The sequence below is a fragment of the Rhipicephalus microplus genome, chromosome 4 (genome assembly GCF_043290135.1).
Source record: "Rhipicephalus microplus isolate Deutch F79 chromosome 4, USDA_Rmic, whole genome shotgun sequence".
In the NCBI taxonomy this organism is placed as follows: Eukaryota; Metazoa; Arthropoda; class Arachnida; order Ixodida; family Ixodidae; genus Rhipicephalus; species Rhipicephalus microplus.
This window is the reverse complement of record NC_134703.1, coordinates 7,733,643-7,751,084: the sequence shown is the minus strand read 5'-3', so window position 1 is coordinate 7,751,084 and position 17,442 is coordinate 7,733,643. Positions and strand designations below refer to the sequence as shown.

The following is a 17,442-nucleotide window of genomic DNA, read 5'->3' as shown; positions in this document are numbered from 1 at the left end:
ACATTTCTCTGTTGCCCGCCATAATGATGCCCCAAACGGCCAACCCCATCCGCAGCACCCACCAATATTGCTCAAGTTTAAGCGTTCATACTTGTGCGATTGTCAATTAAAAAGTAATGATTGCGCATATCTGAAGCACCATAATTTGTCAACATTCTCGCTCTGTGTCTTTACACTAGAGAAGGCATACATAAATAATTCTAAGGATCGTAGCGTCTACCACGCTGCGCTGACAATGCAACGCTGTGCTCAAAAAGGCAAGTGTTTCAAATGCTTTGCTAAGACGTTACGATGCTGACACCTGCCTGTCGCTTTGCGTTCTACCCTTATCGCCTTTGAGACAGGCATGCACGCCTTCCTTTGTTTTCGAAGATAACTGCCAGATAGCTCTTGTGTCTAAGGTGACTATGCACTCGTTCGCCTTCACTGCACAGATAGAGACACTCAAACGAAGCACCTCCAGAATACAATTCACCGGTTTTCTCGCGTAGAACATCAAATAAACATTTTGTTGACTCTCTCCAGACGCAAGACTGTTGTCTTTCGATGACATTTGCAGTGAAACATGCAGATACGGAGCCATTTTTTATTATTTCGCTTTGGCTCGGAACAGCCAGGGATGAGTATTCGTGCATGAGAGGGCAATCTTCAACAGCCGCTATCTCCTTACATATTACTATTGTCGGCCCAGGTTTTTTTACCCCACCTAAAATTCCTTACATTAACATAGGCTATACAACTACAACTATTACCACAACATACCCTTTATCAATATTTCATATTGCACACAATACTTTATGATTTCTATCAGGTATGCAGTTTCCCAAATGCGAGGGCACAGGAAGCAACGAAAATAGCAGATATTTATATCAATGAAAATCTGTGTAGTTTTTATAAAAGGTTTTCAAAATACTGCAATCAGTTATTCAAAATGCAACAATTATCTCTTATGCAGAATAACTTGTAACTTTTTTAATTAAGAACATTTAAAAGGCAGTCCCTCTTTTTTCCTAAAGTAAGGGCAGTCTCTGTCTTGCTAACAAAGTTGATGCAAATAAACATTTTCAACCTAAGCTTTTTTTTTCTGTGGGAGAAACACTGGGAAATTTTATGCATAACTGTGAGGATATGGTTCAGAGTTAACGATGCCACAGTGAGTCAACAGCTACTTTAATAGTTTTACTAGCAAGTAGCAGTGTGCTGAACTTGCATCAAACAGGTGTGAAATCTTAAAGTGAACCCAGTGAGCTACGACAAGGTTTTGTACAGGACAACCAGGTCTGCATCTAACCCACTTTTCTCGTGCTTCCGAAAACGAGGCTCCTCCACCTTTTCGTGCAAGGAAAAGTACATGCAACTTAACCATATTCCTGAACTTTCTCTTGAAACATAGCATTTGGTGGCATAATAATCCCCTAGTATAATTAAGCTACAAAAATAAACATAATATTCTTGAGTATAATTTTTCAGAGTATGTTTAATGTATGGTCTGCACTGTTACTTACCACTGTTACGTGGCATTCCCAGTGCCCTGCAGCCAAACTTTTGCAAGCCAAGGACTCACAGCTGGGTTCCTGTCATGTTCATTTACACAGGCACTCCTATCCATTGTTAAGTTATACTAGGCCATGTTTACCTTAAAACAGAAAACTGATTTCTGTGTCTTGGTGTCTTCAGAAACTTGCGTACTAGACCATAGAAATGGTGAGATTGGCATGGTTCACTAGGAAATCCCCTTGGAGTGACAAATGCTAGCATGAGTACACTAATGCACAGGAGTTTATTAACCTCTTCTAGCCTTGCGGAAACCCACTTGCTTTTCTATGACAGAAAACTTGGCCTTGCTAGATTACTGCAGATAATGGATGAAATAGGTGCTGCTCAATGAAATTGCACAATGCCGATAACAAGTGGTTTTGCTTGTGAAGGTAACAGACATAAATGCTGAAGCATGCCTTACACATAGGTATATACAAGAAAAATTATAACGACACTTTATGGAAAGTAAAAAGCCAAGCTTAAAACTGTAGCTATAAAAAAAACTTTTCATCAAAGTCAGTGCCTAGCTCTAAGGAAGTAAGTGACAGTTATAACTGTCAGCCCTAAAGCACAGCTTAGCAGTGAACTGTGGCCAGTATTTTCAGGGTTTGAGCTGTCCATTGCAAAATAAGACTCGCAAGTCCTGATATAAAGTTCACAAACTGTTGATCTGAAATGGCTGAAGTAGTCAATAAAGACTGCACAGCATGCTGTGCATGGTGCCTCTGCATTATTCATTGTATCACTGTCAAATTAAATGTGCATCATCCCCAAATTTGCAACAAAAAAAAAAACAGGAAACAGAGCTGTAAACGCCATCAGCACATTCGAGAGATTTGCTTCACTTTGAGATAAAGTGGGTCCATCGCGCGCTAAAAGTCGCTGTAGTCGGGATCAAAGGTGTATGTTCGGACACTTTCTGTGACACATGAAATAGACATTGTAGTTTCTCTACCCCCAATAGGAGCATCCTTCAGCTCTATGTCATAGGTCTTGGGCTTCTTCTTCTTGGGTGACTCTGCCTGGGCACTGGGGCGCTTCGTGCCAACCTCTTCACTGGCCTAGAAAGGAAGTTTTGCATGAACACAACTGAGAAATAAGCATTCATTTGCTGGATGCAACTAAGGTTTGCAAAGCATAAGCTTACTATAAAGTAAAATACATTTAATAAGTGTCCATGCACATCCTGAAAGCTATAGACTTGAAGGGATGGCCAGTCAATTTTCTACTAGCACTAGAAACAAGAATGACAAATATAAAATAGAATGCTATAAGCAAAACAGCCACACTGCATTAATAAATGCCTTACAAGAAATGAAATTAATCATCTTTATCATGTCTGTGTCAGTGAGCTGTAACAAGTATTGAATAAACAGTAACAATTACACACAATCAGAAGTGGCTAATCTTTTCACACAACAGCTTTTAAGCAACTGTTTGGAAGACAAGAAAATCTGTAACAAGTTTTATGAACTAAAGTTATTTGCTTAAGCAGGAAAACTGAATGACTGCTCATAAGAGTACGTAGCAAACACAAAACCATATTCAGTAGTACTACTAGACACATAATTTTACTTCAGGGTAAGGGTAGCTGGGTCCCTCAGTCCAGAGCCGCATTGGCGTGTGTGGCTCACGGTACTTGACTGAGCAGAGTAGCTTGACTCACCCGATCTCTGCTCAGACCTCCCACTACCCTAAAATGGGTTTTTTTTCTAGTGAAGGTGAGTTGAATTCAGGAGCCTACACAGCCACATTACGTGGTTGAGAGATCACCACTTGCAACATCGCAAACATGTGTCCAACAAACCGACAGCCCCCCTACCTCCCCCCCCCCCCAACTATCTCTCCCAATTTCCTGTCTACTGGCCTGCTGTCCTGGTACTATGTTGGGTGAATTTCATTACATATTAATAGATTGGGATAATTACAGCCAACACCACTTCCTAGCCTGCCCTATAAGAAGTTAGGAGAGTGGCGGGCTAAATTTTTGCTTTCGTGTTCTTTGTCTCTCAAGGATGTCGTCAGGGGTTACTGCAGATTCTTTGAGTCGGTGTGCCTTCAAGCTATATTATCTGCCCTATCATTACTCTCTAGCCCCACAGAAGCTGGCAAACAAACATGGCGCCAATGGCACAGATCAAATACTATCTTCACAAACGTGAAATTGGACAAAGGCAGAGATGAAGATCATGGCTGCTTTCGTACGGCACAGGACACTGACTACTGTTGACACATATGGTACTTGTTAGAACACAATATGTAATGTAGAAGCGCAACAAAGAAAAAGAAGACAGCCACCTATGTTGTAGCACGAAGCCACAAGGAAATCCGTATGGATTTCTAAACTCAGAAACAAAATTCTTTTCTCAATCTTTCTCAGAAAGATTTCTCCTAGTAGATTCGTGCTACAACATGGGTGGTTGTCTTCTTTCCCTTTCTTAACCCTTCTACCACCTTAAATGTTTCTGCCGAACTCATTTGCAATGTAGAAGCTTGAGTGAGTTGTCAACATGAGCGCAAACGGAATGAGGACAGAAGAAAGGATGCAACACAGGTGCTGTGTTACTCCCTTGCTTCCGTCCTCCCCAACACTTTGACAGTATCAAGGACTGCTTGTCTCTCGGCAGAATTCGTAAAAACTTGAGAACTTAGAGAAATCTTTAAGCACAAACGGAGGTCCATTTTCCGTCCACATGAAGTCTGAATTTCCCAAGTGAGCAAAGCCATGCTTTACTGCAGCAATGATCCCTAGTTTTGACGCCCCAATGATGTCCCACTGTGACAGAGTGCTGAATTATGTACTGACCCGAAGGTTGCAGGTTTGAATCTCAGCCGCAGTGGCTGTATTTCAATTGATACGAAAAGCTCGAGGCCCACATACTTAAATTTAGGCAGACATTAAAGATCGCAGGTGGTCGAAATTCGTGGAGCACTCCACTACAAAGTTCCTCATAATCATTTCATGCTTTTGGGATGTAAAATCTAAAAGTTATTATTATGATGTAGAGCAAGTCCTCAGTGTGGCTACTAAAGAGAATGTGGCGTAGTGATTAACAATGAAAACATACAGTCACATTCCTTAAGATGGAGCAGGTCGAGAACACGATTTGAGTTCTGGCACACTTGGCACATCGAGCCACGAGGTGTTCAATACGTATGTTTTAATTTGGCCATCAAACACACCCTTGAGCATGCTCTTGACAATAGCAAACCCTTTGATGACCTTCGTGCAGCAGAAAGGTTATCAACGAACACGGCACTCATCTTCGTTGGTCTCATCTCGTGCCTTCCCTCTGCACTGTAATCCCTCTCGAAATGGAATACCAACTCGATCTGAGCGCTGCCGCCGAAGTTTCGAAAGGAACCAAGCCGCCGCCGCAGAAATTTTTCAGTGCTCCGCCGTTTGTCTTATTTTTACCCGAACGCAAAATCTGGATGTAAAATACATCACTTCACCTGTTTTTCTGCAGCTTTAGGAGTTCTGAGAGCGGCATTTGCGGTGTCACGGCTGCTCTCTTGTTTCAGTGTTTGCATGCGCTGTCTATGTAGGGCCCTAAAACAGCTTCTGAAGATACACAGTCAAGCATGTTATTCTGCCTTGGCATTTTTTGTTTTTTTTAGCGCCCTTTGTGACGTCAGAACAGCAATTCACGTGACACGATTAGGGCACACACTCCAGAATGGTCAATATACGAGAAATATGGGCTGTGAATTGTTTTCTAGCCTGCTTGGCAATGCATTCGCTACGTGCCAAGCCCGTTCTTCCTCGTGTCTCGCAGGATTATAATGCGCAATGAACTTGTGATTTTGCTGCATTTTGTGAGTTTTCGATTATGCAAGTTGAGTGTAGCCAACAAGTTGGAAATTCTGTTAGGCTAAACGCTTAGCGCTCACATTGCACAAGTGCTTTATGAAAACATAAATGTCGAAGAGCATGTAAGAATTGCAGTAAAGAGTGTAGTACAGTGTAATTGAGAATGAAACCAAAGAAAGAGGCTCCTAATTATTTCCTTCTCCCAACGAGTGAATTCTATACAGCGAAGACAAGGCAGCTCTTCGTAACATGGGCCAGCCTGCTTTGACGGTTTTTGTGTGTGTGTGTTTTTTTTACTGCGAGAAGAACTATACGGACACTGTCTACAGGCTTTCATTACCCCCGTCATGTTCCATAAAGTCCATATAAATTACTTTTCTACGCACGCTATATGCTGCTCCTGCGGATAAAATCTCACGAGCGCTATAGCGAAGAACACTGCTGAAGCATAGATGAAACGAGCCACCCATCTCCATCGTACAGAGAGCACATGCCATAACATCCCTCCACATGTGATGCCTACTGTCCATTGCTCCTCAACCAGAAAGAAAGCCCTGTCTGCCTTTTGCTGGACGAAGAAGTATGAAGGGATACTCAAGTAAGAGGCTACATGGCACGATCCGCATCTATGAACTTTGAATATAAGGGTGCAGTCGCGAGTGCTAACACATGCTAGAACGTTCGCTATTTCAGCAGGCATCAGCGAAGGGCTCGTTTACCCTTCTACACGCTATGATATCATTGTACGAACCCTGCTTATTTTCCCGGAAGCAGTCGTATTCCCATACACTAGCATTTTACAATTTCTCGAGATCAGATAAAGAATAGTGAGCTGCAGCCTAAGTTCATTATGGGACTGCAAACTTATATTGCACGGTGTAAAATGTGAAGTCGTCAAAAGATTTTATGACCATATTACTCTTTATGTCGCCTCGAAATCAGCATGTTCTCCTCAAAGATTTGAGAAAAACCGTTTTGAAATTTCTTAAAGCTGATGACACTTTCGTACTGGACGCTTTAACCTCATCTTTTAAGGAATTTGGATATTCTAGCAAATTTTGCAATGCAGATTCACTCCTTCCTAAGCTTTGTGAGTATGTGCGACACAAATATTTTAAATGGAACGCAGTACACCCACGCTACCAGAAATATATAATCCATCTCATTTGTGATATAAAGCGCTTATGTAAGAATCGTCATTCCAAGTGTAATATTAATGCTTTCTGAGTTAATGTATTGAAAAATAAATAAAAGCTAAAATAAAGAGGCTAAGGACTATTTCTTTACCAAAGCCTTCGCAACGCTTATGAAAAAAAAAAATCCATTCAGGTTCTAGGCGGGGCAATTAGTCCTGCATTGTCTATGCCCTCGTTGTTTATTCTTGATGGCCAATCCTCCTCAAATCCAGAAGCTATAGTAAATGCCTTTAATATTTACTTAAAATCTGTTTCTTTTTCTTCCAATAACCGCATCACTCCTTCATTTTCTGCGTGCAGCAACTACGTGCTTTTTCTAATCTTGAATCGAGCTCCTCTGAAGTGCATAACCTACTACTAGTATTCGTGAAGTTACAATACATTGTGGCCCAGACGGTATGCCAAATATATTTCTAAAGTGGTACTTAGTAAGGTGTGCTAATTTTCTTACTGTAATATTTAAAAAAGTAAATGTCTGCAGCAGTTCTCCAACTGTGGAAATTAGCAAATGTCAAGCCTTTATGTCCGGACACAAGCAAATTATAGGCCAATATCTTTGCTTTCTATACTAGCTCCACACTTTTGGAGCATATAATCAATGAACACTATGTAAAATACCAAAGGCACACAACCTATTTTCTCGTTGGCTACACAGTTGCTTGAATTCACGCACGACATTGTTGCTTCCCTTAATGACAGAAGATCGATTTATACCATATTTATTGACTATTCCAGTGATTTCCACATAGTTTGCCATGCCAAACTCATACATTCTTCACAATTTTGGGGACAACAAGCTGGTTGATTGGATAGCAAATTACTTGCTATTGTGCTCAGAATTCGTTACCTTTAACCATGCAAAGTCATCTGACGCACATAATCAGGAAGAGGCCACAAGACCCGGAGCTTCATCCGCTTTTGTTTATTATTGATATAAATAAGGTAGCCGAGATTATCAGTGACACCCAAATAAAGCTTGAAATGTATGCAGACGACTGCGTTATCTGTAAAATAATCTCCAATACTCAAGATCAAGATGCACTGATTACTGTTTCTTTTCGTCATTTTGTAACAGGAGTGAACTACGGCGATTGTCTAGTAACTGCAAAAATACTGTAGTTACAACCTTTCAAAATGAGAAATGGCCTCTCAATTTTACATATACTAATGACGGTGAAAGTCTAGTATATGTCACAGAGTTTAAATACATTAGTGTAACTCTCCCAATAAATTTAAAATGGCACAGTATTTTGGAACAGCAAAACATCTTCGAAAACATTGGTTTATCTCTGACACACGTTAAGCAACTAGACAAAAGGCTGCGAACTGACAAAGCATAAGATTTTGGCAAAACTCGAATAAAGGTTGGTTCATTGATTGGTGACTTCACCACAGACATGATATAGCTATCTTAGAATATTTTACAGAGCTACGGGCTTGAGACGAACAGCGCTGTGTTCCTCCTCCGTCTGTCTTTAACCCGTTGCGCTGTAAAATATATTATCATGAACATCCACCAACTTGCCCAACTCCCGTTTCTGCTTCAGCATGATATAGCTATGTGAGAGACTGTCTAAAAAAGCAATAAGGTTTACATTTAGTCACTATGGCCAGCATTTCTTGTATACACTTCGAATGCGCATGTTTTAGCACTGCAGCTTCTCTCGAACATTGGTGCACTTACGATCATGTCATCCTCTTGCGCAAATAAGATGGTTCACACTGGTTCCAATGTTTCAGCCGATGATTTCATTCTACAAATGTTGTGCTGTTTATATAAATTAAGAACTATTTTTGTTTTCTTTTATTTGCTGTTTGATTTGCTGTGGAATGTGCATTTTTGTAGAGAGCTTGATGGGTACCTGCGCAGACTCGCTTCTGAGCAATTGGAAAAAAGACTTGCATCAACATGCATTTTGTAACATTGTATTTCTGAAGGTGCTGAACATTTGTATTTACACCTGCTATGTCTCAAAAACTGAACTAGGAATATTTTTAAATAAATAACATTAAGACATGCTGCAACTGCTTTGCCCTCCAATAGAGTGGCTACTTGGGCTGGTTGGTATTACATTTTTGAAAGAAATATACTTCCTTAGTGCGCAGGGAACGTTTTTCAGAAGGAAGATAAAGCCGAGAGATAGGAAAAAGGGCACACTTACAACCAATTTTATTGCACAGATGGCGGGAATATATATGTCTGAACGGTTGCCTTAGGGAGCACACAAATCTGATGCGCGGATCAGTGGGCAGCCACTTGGCAAGTCACTGTGCGAATTGTGGGTGCACAGCGAAGTTTGATGAATGCCAAGTAATGGCAACGTATAAATACAAGAGGGCACGTAAAATATATGAAGCCTTTTTGATTCGCAAAGCAGAATTTGAGTGTGTAAGTGCCCGTCCGTCAATCTGTCGAATAATGAATAGGAACCTTCCCAGTTAGGCTGTCATTTCAAGGTTGGAATAAGGTGGTCTGGCGCATGCTCCATCATTTGTCCTTTCATCTGTATGTGATCTCCTCGTCCTCTCAAATGTATATATATTCCTGCCATCTCTGCAATAGAATTGGTTGTAAGTGTGCGCTCTGTCCTATCTCTCGGCTCTATCTTCCTTCTGAAGAACGTTCGCTGCGCACTAAGAATGTATATTTCTTTCAAAAATGTTTTGCCCTTTTGGGGAAACAATTTTATTTTTTCAAATTCAAGAAACAAGTTGCTATCCGCACCAACTATTGAATCGTAATACTACTCTCCCCCCCCTTAACCGGCACCGTGCTGCCGCCAATCCAATTAACCGCGCGCTGTTGTCACGCCGCGACAGTGCACCACCGGCAATATTGGTACAAACGCACAGGTCTATACCAACTAGCCCGTAGCCACACTTTGCTTCAGTCTAAGGATATCCTGGCAATGAACAGATGGAATGATGACAAAGCGATCTAATGAAAGCAAGCTGCCACAGGCACTCTAGTCTATCCCTTTCCTTCCAGTATGGAGCTATGTGGATGCGCACTGAGTTGTTTAATAGCCAGCTTTCTCATAATACGCCACTACTCGCGAACATTCTCTATTCTTGAGCTTGAAGATGACGAATGTAGTCTACTAAACTTGCTACGAATGAACCCTTGTAGATTTCCACACTGTTAAATTGCACAGTGCTGGTGACAACGTATCAGCAGTAGCTAAGAACTTGTGCATCTCGGCAGCGAAACAAGCACAAAAAAGACACACAAACTAGATGGACACTAGCCATGGCCTGTCCTGTTTACATGTCTCTTTCTTTCGTGTTTGTTCAAGTGCACTTCCTAGGATGCACAAGTTTTACACCTACCAACTAGCCCAAATTTCTGTGCGCCTTGTACAATCCTCATGGATTGAAGCAGGAAAGTTTACAGCTAAGTGACACATACACTCTTGTTTCCACCACCTTCAGTTTAAATCATATTGGTGTAATTCCAACCAGAACGTGCAGATAAGAGCCAACATTATCTTTAGAGACTAGATTTGTCATGACATTAGGTTCGCTTTAGCAATAGCACATACCAGTCGATATAGTAGTACAAATACTTATGTCACATTTGAATTCGTGAATACTGTACATAATATCCCAGAGAAACTCTTAGATAGTGCATCAGCCTGATCAGCTTTGAGGTGGCAAAATGTCCAAGCATTTGCTCGAAAAAAGGGCTACAAGTAGAAGACATTCCATCTCGACCTCAAAGCTTAGACTGCAGATATGGAGACAGCTGATGTGTCAGCCAAAAAATCCTCTTCCATATGAACATAGCATCCCTCTGTGGGAGAAGGGTATCTAGGAGCATAAGCCACAGCATGCAGAATTCAAGATGTTTGGTCATGGAGCAAGATGGCTCCCAGGACACGTATCAGACAACACTATTGTGGCGTAGAGTGGGCGCTACTTTGCCATACACGAGCTGAGAAATGATGCAGGTGGACAATTGCTGTTGGCTTGCACCGGGCGTGAAATATAGGTCCTGGGATGTGAAATAAGTTTGGAATAAACTGGGCCACATGGTTGCTTATTCCAAGCAGTGGCGGTCCAGCTAGTTAAGGATCTGGAGGAATTTTTTTCAGCAGAAAAAAGTGAGCTTTGGAGCACATTTTCAGCACGAAGAACTGTGTTTTAGAGCCAGTTTGGAGCAGAAAAAACAAAATTTAGGATCACTTGGGGAAGAACATATTCAAAATTTTCTGTGAGTATTGTTATTATTGTCCATAAAGGAAATACTGCTACAATGTAAACAAGGCCAATATCTAGAGAGCAGCTTCTTAGAATGAAATAATGTGTCACAAACAAGTGCGCACCTCTGAATTATAACTGCTACATGAAAGACGCAACAGAAGCTGGCTCGAAAAGCATCAAAGGACACCGCTCACACGCCTTATCTCCCCCTCGAAGGCGCCGCCCCCTCGCTGATCAGGCTTCTCAGATCCAACACTCAGCGAACTCTAGAAACATCTCGGAGGAAAAGGCTGTGATGTTGCAGAGTTGTGTCACATGACGGGAGAGGTCCCGCCTTTTCCACAGCCTTGGCGGTGCGGGGCGCCGATAAAATGCCTAGAAATTTCGTGTACCCGACGGTTCAGACATTTAAGCCATCAGCGGAGGGAGTCACCGGAGGACATGAAAAGGTTTTCCAACTGCAGGTGAAGGCTTCTCCTACAAGAGGAGAAAAGTGTTCATTTACTGCCCATGGGCGAAGACATGTGCAATCGCAGGGCGTGAGTGGCCGACGTGTTACCAGCGAAGAAGTTTTGTTATTGAAGCGTGGTCAATTGATGACGCGAGAGTCTCTTGGACAAGAAACCTCGGAAGCAGCAGGTCGACAACCGGCATTGAACTACATACCTAAAACCAGAGTCCTTCAATACTTTTCTGGTCACGAAACTTCTCCGTAACGCTATGGGAGAGCTTCATATGGGGATCAAAGCTCCCGCGCGGTGGCGCTACGAGTCTGGTGAAGGCGGCTTGGACAGCGGCGGCCGCATTTGCAGCGTTTGCAGTGCGTTGGAGCGCGAGCTTACTGGTTTGTTTGTTGTGTGGTATAGCTGTCTACACTCATCACGGACGGCAAACTATGTGAACTACCATGCCTCTGACGTGCTGCGTACCTAGTTGCCGCTCTGGCTATCGGAGTTGTACAGAAAAAGCTTCGCTGTTCTGCCTCCCAAGCGACCGCGAACAACGCGACAGGTGGAAGAGAGCCATTCCACGACAGTAGACGGGCGCTTTCAACTTCGAGTCGAAGGCCGTTCGTGTGTGCGAGAAACATTTCGACACCTTGGACATTATTCGAGCCGATGAGTTCAGAATAAGTGGACAATCTGTGCTTCTGCAGCGCGAGAAGCCTAAGCTCCGCGTCGGTGCCATACCCCGGATATTTGAAAACCTGCCGGCGTATTTTACGAAGCCCAAGCCACGGTCGCGCTCACAGCGAGAAAATCCGCCTGCAAAACGTCGTCGCGTTTCGTCGCCGAACAACGATGGCACTGCAGCTTCTGTGAGCTCCAGCACAGAGCCCTGCGATCCTGAAGCAGCCGGAGATGATGGTAAGCCTCCATTCGCGTTGCCTTGTTTTCTTGTTTCACTATGTTGAGAGCCTGTATTGCCTGTGTGCTGCGTGATGTCGCATTATATTGATCCATATTTCTTCGTTTGACAGGTGGAGTGATAAGCACTGGAAGCTGCACAGAGATGGCATGCCAGACAGAGGGAAATGTCTGCTCCATCTCAGAGCTCCACGCAGTTAAAGACCAGCTTCGAAGCACTAAGCAGCAACTTCGTTTGTGCCAAGTGAAGATTGCGAAATTGACAGTGCAAGCGAATAGGAGCAGAAGATCGCACCAAGACGTTCAGAAGCTTTCGGCTCGCGAGAAGCTCATTTTTGACCACTGGCTCATGAAAGCCAACGCGAAGTCTGCAACAGCTGCGCGGTAAGTTTTAAATACCCCATCACACACGTAACATTGCTATTGGATTGCCCCTTTTGCGTTTAAAATGTTATCTCAAGGTGTAGCCTTCATTTATTCATCATGTATTTGTATCTGTTGTACCGCAAAACAATATGCTATTGAGGCAGACATTGGTTTGGCCGTTTTGTGTAGTGTTATTTCTAATTTCGGGAAAAATTGCAGGTTTGTTTGGGCAAATATACTTTCTTCAGTTTTTATAACACCATTCTCATTATTTTTTGCTTTGCATGAATAGTTTCCAACACGCTCATTGTGGAAAACAAATTTGCAATTCATTCTCTCCAGGTACAAAAAAGAGTGGATTTATGACTGCTTGCTGCTAAAGATAAAGTCCACAGCAGTCTACACTTTTCTTCATGAAAATGAATTTTTGCCCCTTCCAAATCCCCGCACCCTCTATGGCTACCTCAGAAATCTGAAAGCTGATTTTGGCTTCGACAGCACTTTGTTCACGGTTCTGTGTGAAAAGCTAGAAGCAGTTCCAGAAAGAGAGTGTCGAGGTAAGAAGCAGTACTCATTTTTATAATTGTATTATATTCAGCAGCGCAATTGAGACAAGATGTTAACCTACCCAAAACTTTCCAGGAGTGCTCATGTTCGATGAAATGAGCGTCAGAAAAAGCGTCCACATTCGCGAGTCGGACATGGCACTGCTGGGCAAGGTGGATTTCGCCGAACACACACGACCAGGTGACCATGGCAAAGACGGCGACCACGTGCTGGTCTTTCTGTTTCGACCTTTTCTGGGACGGTGGTCACAAACTGTGGGCACATTTTGTGCTTCTGGTGCTGCCCCAGGATCAATCGTGGCGAAGCTCCTTTTGCAGTGCATTGTTCACCTTACAAACGCTGGTGTTGTTGTTGATGCAGTGACCTGCGACAACTCCACATCAAACCAATCAGCCTTGAGATCTCTGGGTACGTCTTTTCAAATTTTATTTAGCTGTGGTTAGTGATGTAGTAGAAAAACAAGTGTACTATTAAACTGTTTTTCTCTCAAGGTGTCAACGGGGACATGCACAAGCTTCAAACGTGTTTTGAACACCCGTGTGAGCCCTCAAAGCAAGTCCACGTTGTAATTGATCCACCGCACATATTTAAGTGCATCAGAAACAACTTGCTCAAAGTGGGCAAGTTTTTGGTAAGTAAAAAAAAGTTGCATGTGAATGCCTTGACCTGTGCATAAACTATTCAGTTTAAAAAAAAAATTTATGTTATGTTGCAGCTCCCTCAAGGACAGGAGGTGTTCCACTGTCACTACAAGGACTTACTGGGCTATGAAGAAGAACAGGCTGGACTCCGGGCTGTACCGAAGTTAACGAAAGCCCATATTTTCCCCAATGCATTCCAAAAGATGAGCGTGAAGTTGGCTGTCCAGGCAAGTCATGCACGCAGCTATGTTCAGTGCAAAGTGTATTTCAAAAACATCTGCTCACACGTTTTGGGAAGTAAACTTAAAATCCTTTTTTTCCACACATTTTACAGCTGTTCAGTGAGAGTACTGCTTCGGCCATGGAGTTTTATAGCGAGCAGGAAGACTGCAAGAAGCTCCATGGGTCGGCTGCAACATCGCAATTCACAAGAACATTGAACAAGCTGTTCGACTGCCTGAACTCTCGGAGGCCAGACCATGTTCGATTCAACAAAGCACAACACATTGCTGTGAGATTATTACATGTGTTATGAAGTGTTTTTCGTGTACTATAGATGAAGCATAATTTTATTCCAGGTGTTGAAGGACAGCATTGCATGGCTGGACAACTGGGAGAAATACATCAAGACATTACCGACCCAGAGGCAAGTCTGCTTTCTGAGTAAGCAGACATGTGGAGCCCTCAGACTGACACTGCATAGCTCAGTTGCACTCATCGAGAGCTTGCTGTTGTCTGGGTTTCGTTACGTTCTCGTTGGGAACTTCGGACAAGATCCTCTAGAGGTAAACATGATGACTTTTATGTGTATAAATGTGCTATGAATTTCTCATTGTTGCGATAAATTGATTTTTTCTTTCTAGAGGTTTTTCGGCATCGTCAGGCATGTTGCTGGTGACGGAGGGCAGCCGACTGTACAACGTTTTTTGTTCATCTATCGGATGCTCTCTGTAAACAACCTAGTTCGGCCACCAAAACGGGCCTCGGTCGAGGGAGATGGACCCCAGCTGTTGCTCAAGCTCCAGGGCCTCTTTGACAAGGGAAAACCTGCCTCCAGTCAGGTAACGTGCCCCTTGCTTTTATTTATTAGCTCTAGTTTCTTTTTTTCAGGAGCAGTTTCACTACACAAATGACCAAATAACCAAATGAAACATAATGTGTTTTTGCATTTACGAATCTCAACTTATACATTGAAAGATTTGAAACTTGGAATGTATTTTGCAGATTGACATGTTGGCGGTCCTCTTTGATGACGTTCTTGAGGAGCCGGGAGAGGCAGTGAACAATGCATCCGTGCCTGACGTTACGCTCTCCACCAAAGAGTGCATTCTTGATTATCTTGCCGGTTACGTGGTAAAGAAGTTTTCAACGATAAGCTGCACTGACTGCGTGGGAACACTCAAGAGCCAGACACGAGAGCCAACTGACCTAATCCAGAAGAAGTCAAGAGGATTCCTGCAAGTGCCCTCATCCCAGCTTCTCAGCCTGTTGCGCATTGTGGAAGGACATGTTGAAGAACTGACTGTGGACACAGTTGCATGTGCCGATGTGTATGCGAACATTGTTGACCAAGTTTTGCTCGACAGCCGCATTGCTTCTGCTGGTGTGGGCTGTAGGTTGCACTATGTGGGTACCACAGCAGAGGTTGTTCATTTTTTCTTGAGGTGCCGCCTGCACTTTTACACCATGGAAAAAAACAAGCTGACACGAGCGACGCGGCGAGCAAACTGCCCAGCAAATGGTGGCAACAAGCCCCATGGGTAGCAGATGTTCTGTTTGCCATGCTATGTAAAGCCCAACTGTTGTGTTTTGTGTTTGCTAGTGACAAAAAACACTTGCACATTTGTGTTCCTAGTTGCTTGTGTGACGTTGTTTATTTCCTTTATCCGCCATGCTATTGCCGTAAACTTGTATGAATAAACACTTGCACCACAGCCGCGGCGCGTTTTCTAGTCATTTGCATGCGCTTGGCAGCTGCCTGCGACGATCAGCAAGTGGCCAGTCAGGTTACTGTCATCTGTGTGGCGGAACCAAAATCCACGGCGGCGACATTTTGATTATCCAATCAGGTATTTTGAATTTGCAAAGCGGAGCATGGCTAGCTTTGCCTGTATTTCTTTTTTAATTTTTTTTAGTGTCCCCGCCGCGGTGGCTCAGGGGCTAGGGCGCTGTGCTGACGATGATGAGCCCAAGGACGCGGGTTCCCAGCCGCTTTTCTGATGGAGGCGAAAAGAGAAAATGCCTGTGTTTTAGAGATTCCCGCGCATGTTAAAGATACCTGGGTGGTTAAAATTATTCCGGAGAGCTACACTACGGCGCGCGCCCGATTGCCTGCATAGCGTCAGCGCGTTAAACCTCATAACCAAGTAATCAATTAACTTGTCGTTTTGGTGGGACGAGTGTGTCAGACACTGACCATACGAGTTTTTCTGTTGACACCCTATACCTATGTTGACAGCCGGGAAAGTCGCTCAAGTGTGTAGCATTTACTCCTACGCGCGCTCATTATGCTGCTTCCATTTCGTGAGCGTTTTTCTTCATCATGTTGATGCTCACTTTCTAAACCTAGGTTATTTTTGTACATTATTAGCGCGCTATAAAATCGCGCAGACACAGCGCTAACCCAACGTGCTGTACGTTTGCACACCTATTTGCTAAGCGCAGCATGTCGCCCAGGGCTGTATATACCGATTTAAATCTGGTGCTAGTTAACTCAAATGCAGGAAACTGCAAAGACTACTCAAAAATCGAAAACGCCAGATGTCCTCCTTCTCAAAGCGAGAACGTAGCGGCCGTGACTACCGCAACGAACGAACGCTGCAACATATACGACTCAGTAACACGCGTGGCCTTGCCTCTATTTCACAGCTAAGCTAAGCGTCAACTGAATCAAAAACACGCACACTTCGCTCGCGTCGCTCGCGTTTTTACAGGTCGCATTTTTACAGGTGGATATGAAGAGCAGATGAAATTAGGCGCATTGCCGACGGAGAAACAGCCGGCCCGCAAGCGTCGCCGGCGAAGCCTTCACGCTAACAGGGGCGATCCTAGCGGCAGCTTTTGTCCCTGAATGAAACTTCGGCCGGAGTTTCGTGACCAGAAAAGCATTGAAGGACTCTGCTAAAACTAATACACATACGTAAAACTAACAATAACTTTGCCATAACGCATGAAGTTTAAATACTAATAAAGATTTCCTGCATTCGCTCCACAGTCGTCAGCATTCCTTTGATGCAGATAGTTCTAAAGACCCCTAGCCAGCACCTACCATGAAAGCGGCCGAGAGCATGTCTGGATCTAGCAAGTGCTGATTCGGAGCAAAATGATGCCTGCAAGCAGAGTGGACATGCGCACGGCATTGAAAAGAGTGAAGTTGTGCAGTCTCCAGGCCACACAGCCACAGCACTCCATAAAATGAGGGGAATCCCGATCACAGGTCCCCAGAATAGTTGCTGGATGATGAATGGCACCTCCAGTTGGGCAAGCAGCCATGCTGACACAAGAAGAAAAAGAAGGCAGGTCGGGATGTTTCAATAAAAAGAGGAGGAGAAGGGAAAAGATAATGACAAAGCCAATAGCAGCACGAATCTCAAGATTCAGTGGCTAGAGTGGATGAAGACGCTATTCACAAAGCTGGGCATGCCCTGATTGTGCATGCAGACTAACGCCACATCTTGAACACGACCCCAGAGGTGACAATCAAGCCTTAATTGCAAGGGAGAATGCGAGAGTAGAAACACTACAGCCTG

The 17,442-nt window shown here is 43.5% G+C and overlaps 3 protein-coding genes across 3 annotated transcripts in view; 2 read left to right on the top strand and 1 right to left on the bottom strand.

Moving 5' to 3' along the window:
• The window catches only part of LOC142814156 (retinoblastoma-binding protein 5 homolog), an 86,494-nt gene that overhangs the window by 14,557 nt on the left and 54,495 nt on the right, over nt 1–17,442 (bottom strand). The window contains exon 13 of the mRNA XM_075892128.1: nt 2,495–2,600. Coding sequence (XP_075748243.1) covers nt 2,495–2,600 — 106 coding nt within the window. The remainder of the gene's footprint in view (nt 1–2,494; nt 2,601–17,442) is intronic.
• Nucleotides 11,473–13,737, top strand: LOC142813943 (uncharacterized). The gene is made up of 4 exons (XM_075891896.1): nt 11,473–11,565; nt 11,909–12,119; nt 12,233–12,503; nt 13,413–13,737. Exons 1-4 carry the CDS (start codon nt 11,473–11,475, stop codon nt 13,483–13,485), a joined length of 648 nt encoding a protein of 215 aa, XP_075748011.1. The 3' UTR covers nt 13,486–13,737.
• Nucleotides 14,258–15,457, top strand: LOC142813816 (uncharacterized). Its single transcript, XM_075891702.1, has 3 exons — nt 14,258–14,478; nt 14,557–14,754; nt 14,918–15,457. Exons 2-3 carry the CDS (start codon nt 14,635–14,637, stop codon nt 15,455–15,457), a joined length of 660 nt encoding a protein of 219 aa, XP_075747817.1. The 5' UTR covers nt 14,258–14,478; nt 14,557–14,634.